The 9,554-nt window shown below is 41.9% G+C and overlaps 1 protein-coding gene across 3 annotated transcripts in view; it reads left to right on the forward strand.

Moving 5' to 3' along the window:
• im:7136021 overlaps positions 1-5,620 on the forward strand; it is a 21,911-nt gene extending 16,291 nt beyond the window's left edge. For all 3 annotated transcript variants that reach the window (XM_043697337.1, XM_043697339.1, XM_043697338.1), the window contains exon 5: positions 4,492-5,620. In XM_043697337.1, the coding sequence (XP_043553272.1) occupies positions 4,492-4,696 (205 nt within the window). In that variant the 3' untranslated portion in view covers positions 4,697-5,620. The remainder of the gene's footprint in view (positions 1-4,491) is intronic.
• Positions 5,621-9,554: the final 3,934 nt, after the last annotated feature.

The following is a 9,554-nucleotide window of genomic DNA, read 5'->3' on the forward strand; positions in this document are numbered from 1 at the left end:
TTTTGAATCTGTAGTCTGTACTGTTTGTCCTGTTCGGGTCCGAACTCTGCTGGTTTAAAGGTGGTCCGGAGTCCATGTGGGATGAGATGGTTACGGAGGCAGGCTACCTAGTGTGTTTGGCCCATGTCTTATTCATTTACTTATCCAAATGTCTTTTAAATGTTGTAACTATGCTCCCATACACCACTTCCTTTGCAGGTTCATCCCACACGCTGACCACTCTTTTTAAAAAAAAAAGGTAAATTGTCCCTCATGTCTTTTTAAAATCTTTCTCCTTTCAGATATATCCCTAGTCTTGAAATTTCCCACGCAAAGGAAAAGACACCTGCCGTTCACCTTATCTATACTCCTCATGTATTATAAACCTCTATAAGGTCACCCGTCAACCCCCTACGCTCCAGTGAGGAAAGTCCCAGCCTATTCAGTCTCTATGTATAACTCAAACCTTTCATTTCTGGCAACATTCTAGTAAATCTCTTCTTATCCCTCTCGAAACTCTCGAAACTTAATATATCAACTAGCCACGAAACGACACGACCAGCTATCCTTAGTAGCCACTCACGCAGACAACAAGCAACATGAATTCGACTGGGACAACACTACTATTATAGGGCAAGCCAGACAGAGAACAGCCAGGGAATTCCTAGAGGCATGGCATTCATCCACAAACTCCATCAACAAACACATCGACCTGGACCCAATATACCAACCACTACAGCGGACAGCTGAAACTGACAACCGGAAGCGGCAGGGACAGACCACTATAAACACCGGAGGAAACATCAAAGAAGCGCTTCGCAGGAGGCTCCCAAGCACTGATGATGTCGCCTAGCCAGGGGACGAAACGTTTGCAACAAAAACTTCCAGCTCGGCGAACAGAACCACAACAACGAGCACTCGAGCTACAAATCTTCGCACAAACTTTGAGCCTTATAGAGCCTCACAGGTACATTTCAGCTTTTATATTCAAGTCCTCTGAAATTAAATGCCATCATTGCATTTGAGATTAGATTTAGATTACTAAGATTAGATTACTTACAATGTGGAAACAGGCCCTTCGGCCCAACAAGCCCACACCGACCCCGCCGAAGCGCAACTCACCCAGACCCATTCCCCTACATTTCACCCCTTCACCTACCGCTACGGGCAATTTAGCATGGCCAATTCACCTAACCTGCACATTTTTGGACTGTGGGAGGAAACCGGAGCACCCAGAGGAAACCCACGCAGACACGGGGAGAATGTGCAAACTCCACACAGTCATTCACCTGAGGGGGGAATTGAACCCGGGTCTCTGGTGCTGTGAGGCAACAGTGCTAACCACTGTACCACCGTGCCGCCCATTTGCTTTCCTTTACTACAGGCTCAACCTGCACGTTTACTTTGAGAGAACCCTGGACTAGAACTCCCAAGACTAGAACTTCAGACTTCTAAATTTTCTCCCTATTTGGAAAATAGTCTATGCCTCCTTTCTTCCTAACAAAGTGCATGACCTCGCACTTTCCTGTATTGTACTCCAGCTGTCACTCCGTTACCCACTCTCCTAACCTAGGTAGACAGGCAGGAGGCTGGAAGAAAACAGCAAGCCAGGCAGTATCATGAGGTGGAGGAGTTGACGTTTGGGGTTTAACCCTTTAGGACTGGGGGTGGGTGTAGGGGGAACTGCAGATAAAGGGGGTGGCAGTGGTAAATCTAGTAGGTGGAAGGGAGCCACCTACTGGATGTAGGTTTGCTTGCTTAGCTGGAAGGTTCATGATCAGATGTTTCATAACCATACTAGGTTACATCTTCAGTGAGCCTCCGGACGAAGCATTGCTAATGATTCCTGCTTTCAGTTTATATGTTTGGGTTTCTTTGGGTTGGTGATGTTATTTCCTGTGTTGATGTAATTTCCTGTTCTTTTTCTCAGTAGGTGGTAAATCGGGTCCAAGTTAATGTGTTTGTTAATAGAGTTCTGGTTGCAATGCCATGCTTCTAGGGATTCTCGTGCGTGTGTCTGTTTGACGTGTCCTAGGATGGATGTGTTGTCCCAGTTGAAGTGGTGTCCTTCCTCACCTGTACGTAAGGATATTAGTAAGAGAGGGTCATGTCGTTTTGTGGCTAGCTGATGTTCGTGTATCCTGGTGGCTAGTTTTCTGCCTGTTTGTCCAATGTGGTGTTTGTTACAGTCCTTGCACAGTATTTTGTAAATGACATTAGTTTTGCTTGTTATCTGTATAGTGTCTTTCAAGTTCATTAGCTGCTGTTTTAGTGTGTTGGTTGGTTTGTGGGCTACCATGATGCCAAGGCATCTGAGTAGTCTGGCAGTCCAGACAAACCAACGGAACACACACAGGATTTCCGATATCAGGGTTCTTAGCAGAGACAGTAATACAGAGACTTGAACAAATAGCTCTGCCAACCATCCAACCCAACTTTGGGTCCGCTACGTGGGTGACACCTTTGTCATCACTAAACAAAACAAATTAGAGGAAACCTTCATGACCATCAATAATACCCTTAGCTGGTATAAAATTCACTAAAGAGGACAGCAACAACAAACTGCCATTCCTAGATGTCACAGTACAGCAAACAGCCAATGGGGAACTTGAAACCAGCATCCACAGGAAAACAACACATACGGACCAAATATTGAACTACAGAAGCAATCATCCCAACATCCACAAATGAAGCCGCATCAAAACATTATTTCAACGAGCCACCACACACTGCAGCACAGAGGAGCTACGCAGAGCAGAAAGAGATCACCTATACAGTGTATTCAAAAAGGATGGGTAACCAACGAACACAATCTGCAGATTTCTCTGCAACAAACCCAAAACACATCCAGAAACCCTAGCCACTCTCCCTTACATCAAAGACATCTCTGAAATGACAGCCAGACTACTCGGACCCCTTGACATCATGGTAGCCCACAAACCCACCAACACACTAAAACAGCAGCTAATGAACTTGAAAGACCCTATACAGAAAACAAGCAAAACTAATGTCATTTGCAAAATACCTTGCAAGAACTGTAACAAACATTACATTGGACAAACAGGCAGAAAACTAGGCACCAAGACATACATGAATATCAACTACCCACAAAATGACATGACCCTCTCTTACTAATATCCTTAAATACAGGTGAGGAAGGACACCACTTTGACTGGGACAACACATCCATCCTAGGACAAGCCAAACAGACACGCACGAGAATTCCTAGAATCGTGGCATTCCAACCGGAACTCTAACAACAAACACATTGACTTGGACCCGATTTACCATCCTCCTGAGAAAAAGAACAGGAAATGACGTTACCACAGGAAATGACGTCACCAACCCAAAGAAAGCAGGAATCATCAGCAAGACTTCATCTGCAGGCTCACTGATGTTACCCAGTATGTTGACAAAACATCTGAACATGAACCTTCCAGCTCTGCGAGCAAACCTACATCCAGAACCTCAACTTGAGCTACAAATTTTCTCAAAACTTGCACAGCCACCTACTGGATTCATTCCTCCCATTGACCAACCTCCCATTGCCTATCATTACCTATCCCCACTTCACCGCCCTGCTCCCACCACCCCCTTTATCTGCAGCTTACCCTACACCCACGTCCAGGCCTGAAGAAAGATTACCGAAACGTTGATTTCTCCAGCCTTCTGCCTGTCTAGTTTGGATTCCAGTATCTGTAGGTTTTTTTTTGTGTTTCGCTCTCCTAACCTGTCCAAATCCATCTGCAGCCTCCCCACTTCCTCAATGCTACCTGTCCTTCTACCTATCTTTATCTCATCTGCAAACATAGCCAGAATGCTCTCAGTTTCTTCATCTACATCATTAATGTATAAAATGAAAACTTGTGGTCCCAAAACTGATTCTTACGGAACATCACTTGTCATCAGCTGCCATCCTTTTATTCCCATTCTGTGCTTTCTGCCAGACAGCCAAGCATCTTGCCTCTGACACCTTGGGGCCCATTTCTTACTCAGTACCCTCTTGTGCGGCACCTTGTCAAAGGCCTTCTTGAAGTCAAGGTAGATAACATACATTGGCTGTCCTTGATCTAACCTGCTTGTTATTTCCTCAAAGAACTCTAGCAGATTTGTCAGGCAATACCTCCCCTTGGTGAATCCATGCTAACTTTGTCCTGTTTTACCATACACTTCCAAGTATTCAGAAATCTCATCCTTCACAATGGATTCCAGGATCCACAACAGAGGTTAAGCTAATTGGTCCATAATTTTCTATCCTTTTCTTTACTCCCTTTTTAAACAGGGGTGTCACATTTGTGATTTTTCAGTTTTGGGATCATCCCTGGGAATTGGGAATTCATTTTACTAGTGATGTCATAGAATGGGAATTACTTGAATTATCAGTTTGTTTTGGAAGTTCTTGACAAACTAGTTGCTTAACTTTATGAATAAAGAGAAATCTTTTGAGTTTTTAAAAATAGATTCCTGCATTTTCTCACTAAACTGCATGATTTTGTTTTCCTCTCTTTTCAGTGGGTGTAGATTGTTGAAACCAGACATTTTGGTTGGCTTTGCAGAGTTGGCATTTCTAAAGGAAATCGTAATTTCAAACAATCCACATTTAACTGATGTAATACTGAAGCAGTTTCGAACTTTAACTGACAACAGAGTGTATGTCACACAGAAGAACAAGAGAAATCACGATAGATGCGATTGTTATTTTGTTTTTGGTCTGTGAGTGGACAAAGCAAAATGTTTCATGCGTGATTAAGGTATAAGGTTGACTGAGAACTGAAGAAATGTGCTCATGACACAGATGGACTGGATTCACAACTATCATGTTAAACGTCTGGCAAGCGGAAATCCATGAAGTCAAATGACAAGCTTATTGATATGTGCATACCAAGCATTTTAATTTAAAATTGTCAATTGTCATAATAACAAAAGTCATTTATAGTTTGGTAAAACATTTATTCAAGTTTATTATTGTGTTTGTTTATTATTCTATATTACACATGTGTATGACCACCAGGGGGATCTCTTGCACAAGTTTCACATCATTGTGATTTTAACCCTTGAAGAACTACACCTTTTAATATACCTTTCATTATAGAGACATATTCTCAGGTTTCCAAAATTGTTTTCCGTCTTTGCCAGGGAATATTTGTTTGTCACAAGTAGGATTGATAAAGCTATATGGAGAATCTTAGCAAAATCTTCAGATTTTTTTTTATAAGAAAGAAGATAATAATGTTCTTCTGAAAGAGACTTGTTTCAGTTGAATACAAGATGGCCATAAATCTCTCAATGGGAATTTTATTCTCTACAGTCTATTCTAATATAACATGATAGTTCTGTTCCTGTGCGATCCCACGTTATAAGAAAATCACATACCAACACCATTTAAACCAATGGGACCGGAATCGCATTAGTCAATACAGGTAAGGAAAGTTCATGTTTTATAAATAATGGCCTAAACTCTTCAATCACATTATAGTCAATTCATGTTGAAGAAACATGCATTATAGCAGAACTGACTGTAATAATTTTAATAGTAAAATTAGCAGTAATATGCAATACGATAATCATAGTCATACAACATGGAACTCGACCCTTCAGTCCAACCAGTCCACACCAACCATGTTCCTAAATTAAACTAGCTTCATTTGCCTGTGCTTGGCTCATCTCCCTCAAAATCTTTCCTATTTGTGCGCTTATTCAAATTTTAAGCATTATAATTGTGATGTTAATGTTCATAGTCTCACTAATGGCAAGTTGAGGTGGTATTAATGTCTGAAAAGTCTAAAATAAATAAACTTTATTTTAACTTTTGATCTCTGCTGTGTGGACAGTTGGCAAGTTGAGTTTAACAAGACTCTTAATTTAATAAATAGATTTTTTTTAATGGATAGAATAATTTTATGAGAGCATTTGATTAGCAGCAGTTCCAAACTGTGACAATACACAGGATGTCAGAAGACTGGAGCTTGGCTAATATGGTGCCAATATTTAAGGAATGTGGGAAGGAAAAACCAGGTAACTATAGACCAGTGAGTCTGACATCATGATGGGCAAGTGGAGGGAATCCTGAGGGATGGGATTTACATGTATTTGAAAAGGCAAGGACTGATTAGGGATAGTCAACATGGCTGTGTGGGAAATCATGTTTCACTAATTTGATTGAATTTTTTGAAGAAGTAATGAATAGGACTGATGAGGGCAGAGTGCTGGAAGTGATCTATATGGACTTCAGTAAGGCGTTCAACAGGGTGCCTCATGGTAGACTGGTTAGCAAAGTTAGATCATGTGGAATACTGAGAGAACTAGCCATTTGGATACAGATCTGGCTCAAAGGTAGAAGACAGAAGGTGGTGGTAGAGGTTTGCTTTTCAGGGTTGCCTGTGACCAGCAGTATGCCATAAGAATTGATGTTGGATATAATGCTTTTAGTCATTTATATACATAATTTGGATGTGAACATGGGAGGTATAGTTAGTAAGATTGGCGGTGTAGTGGACAGCAAAGGAGGTTACTTCAGAGTACAACAGGATCTGGATCAAATGGACCGAGAAGTGGCAGATGGAATTTAAATTAGCTAGATGTGAGGTTAGCTAGAGGTTTGCATTCTGGGAAGGCAAATCAGGGCAGGATGCGTTCACTTAATAGTAAGATCCTGGGGAGTGTTGCTGAACAAAGACCTTGGAGTGCAAGTTCATAATCCCTTGAAAGTGGAGTTGCAGGTAGATACAATTGTGAAGAAGGCATTTGGTATGCTTGCCTTCACTTGTCAGTGCATTCAGATTTAAGCGTTGGTAGTACATGTTGCAGCTGTATAGAACATTGGTTAGGTCCCTTTCGGAATGCTATTTGCAATTCTGGTCTACCTGCTTTAGGAAATATATTGCAAACATGAAAGGATTCAGAGAAGATTGACAAGGATGTTGCCAGGCATTGGACGGTTTGAGTTATAAGGAATAGAGTGAATAGACTGGACCATCCAAGGCTGAGGGGTGACTTTATCAAGGTTTAGGAAGTCATGAGGGTTATGGATAGGGTGAATAGCTAAGATCTTTTCCCCGGATGGGGGAGTCCAAAATTAGAGGACATAGGTTTAAGAGGAGAAGAGAAATATTTAAAAGGGACCTAAGGGCAAGTTTTTCATGCAGAGTGTCATCTATGTATGGAACGATTTGTTTTATTGTCACTTGTACTCAAATACAGTGAAAAGCTGTGTTTGTGAGCAGTGCAGACAGTAAGCAAGGACATGTAGATCATAGGGTGAAAATAAAACTTGGACTGAATAAGGCCTACAGAGCTACCAGAGGAAATGGTGGAGGCTGGTACAATAAAAATGTTTAAAATAGCAAGGTTTTAGGGAGATATGGGCCAAATGCTGACAAATGGGACTAGATTGATTTAGGATACTGGACTGAAGGGTCTGTTTCATGCTGTACAACTGTATGACTCTACATTACAGAATTACTATTCAGGTTTAGAGATCTTTGCTTTTGCAGATAATGAATGACTGTGTACAGATATCAGAGCCCAGGTTAAAACAGAGTCTGTAAAAGTGGAAAGTGAGGACTATAGATGCTGGAGATCACAGTTGAAGAGTGTGGCGCTGGAAAAGCACAGCCAGTCAGGCAGCATCTGAGGAGCAGGAGAATCGACATTTCGAGCATAAGCTGTTTCTGTAATGGTGCTGTCCTCTGTGGTATCTGCAGTGAGATGTATTACAGATTCTAATTGTGATGTAACTTCATCTTTTTCAGTATAATCATTTGTGCAGTTTAGGCATCATATTACTGACGAAGGCAGAGAATAGCAAGAATTTCTGGTTTGCATTCATGAAAATATTCTATGTGGTTTCAGTCTATTGAGGAATGAGGAACTGCTGGACTGGTTCTGGGAATGAGGTTGGGCTAAGTGAATCAACTCAGTCAGGGATAATTTAGGGGATCGTGATTGTTGCTTAAGAAGATTTAGTTTTCCCTCAGTAAAGGTTAAGGAACAAGCCAAAGTAAGAATAATTAGGTAGAGGGAAGCTAGTTTTACTAGGGTAAACGTAGATCAGCCTAGATAAATTAAGAGTCATTGATAAGCAAGCAAAACTTGAGTTGGGCAATGAGCTCCCCTGAAAGGATCCAAGTAGTCAAGGTATATGACCACAAAAGGAAAAGGGTAGGGCAATAAATGCAGAGTTCCTTGGATGGCAAAAAGCAATCGAGATTATGTTAAAGCTGAAAAAAGAAAGGATTATGATGTCAGGCGGATAATTCAATTGAGAACCTGGGTAAATTTAGAAAGTTCAGAGAGAAATTGATGAAGCACGTAAGAAAAGCAAAAGAAGATGAAGACACTGGCATCTAACACTAAACAAACAACAGAATCTTGTGATAAAGCAGTAAGTCTCTATCCCTGGGTGAGCAGTTCGTGTTGAAATTCTATCTATTCTGGAGGTGTGTCACGATGTGTCCAAACAGGTTAATTGAAAATAACTTTGAGTACCTAAGTCTGTGGCACTGTGACAGAGTCCTTACTCTGGGCCAGGAGGTCCACGTGCAAAAGAACAAAGAAAATTACAGCAAAGTGGGCGGCACAGTGGTTAGCACTGCTGCCTTACAGCGCCAGAGACCCGGGTTCAATTCGGCCTCAGGCGACTGACTGTGTGGAGTTTGCACGTTCTCCCCGTGTCTGCTTGGGTTTCCTCCGGGTGCTCCGGTTTCCTCTCTCAGTCCAAAAGATGTGCAGGTCAGGTGAATTGGCCATGCTAAACTGCCTGTAGTGATAGGTGAAGGGGTTAATGTAGGGGTATGGGTGGGTTGCGCTTCGGCGGGGCGGTGTGGACTTGTTGGGCCGAAGGGCCTGTTTCCACACTGTAAGTAATCTAATCTAATCTAATCTAATCTAATCTAAAAAAAGGAACAGGTCTTTCAGCCCTCCAAGTCTGTGCTGATCCAAATCCTCCACCTAAACCTGTCATCTATTTTCTAAGGATCTGAATCCCTTTGCTCCCTGCCCATTCATGTATCTGTCTAAGTGTCATTTAAGATGTATCATCATGCCCGCCCCACCACACCATTGATATCGCATTCCAGGCTCCCACTACCCTCTGCATAAAGAACATTCTACAAATATCTCCCTTAAACTTTTCCCTTCTCACTTTGAACTCGTGACCTTGAGTAATTGAGTTCCTCCACTCTGGGAAAATGGTCACTGTTCTCCATTTTGAGAAACTCCATTCCACCTTTACTCTCTGTATCCTGTTGCCCAGCCAGTTCTTTATCCATCTAGCTGGTACACACTGGATCCCATACGACTTCACTTTCTCCATCAGCCTACCATGGGGAACCTTATCAAATGCCTTACTGAAGTCCATGTACATGACATCTATAGCCCCTCCCTCATCAATCAACTTTGTCACTTCCTCAAAGAATTCTATTAAGTTGGTAAGTCATGACGTTCCATGCACAAAACCACATTGCCTATTATTGAAGCCCATTTTCTTCTAAATGGGAATAGATCCTATCCCTCTGTCTCTTAACCAGCAGCTTCCCTACCATGTCAGGCTCATCGGTCTATGATTACCTGGATTA

This window comes from Chiloscyllium plagiosum, chromosome 10 (genome assembly GCF_004010195.1).
Source record: "Chiloscyllium plagiosum isolate BGI_BamShark_2017 chromosome 10, ASM401019v2, whole genome shotgun sequence".
Lineage (NCBI taxonomy): Eukaryota > Metazoa > Chordata > Chondrichthyes > Orectolobiformes > Hemiscylliidae > Chiloscyllium > Chiloscyllium plagiosum.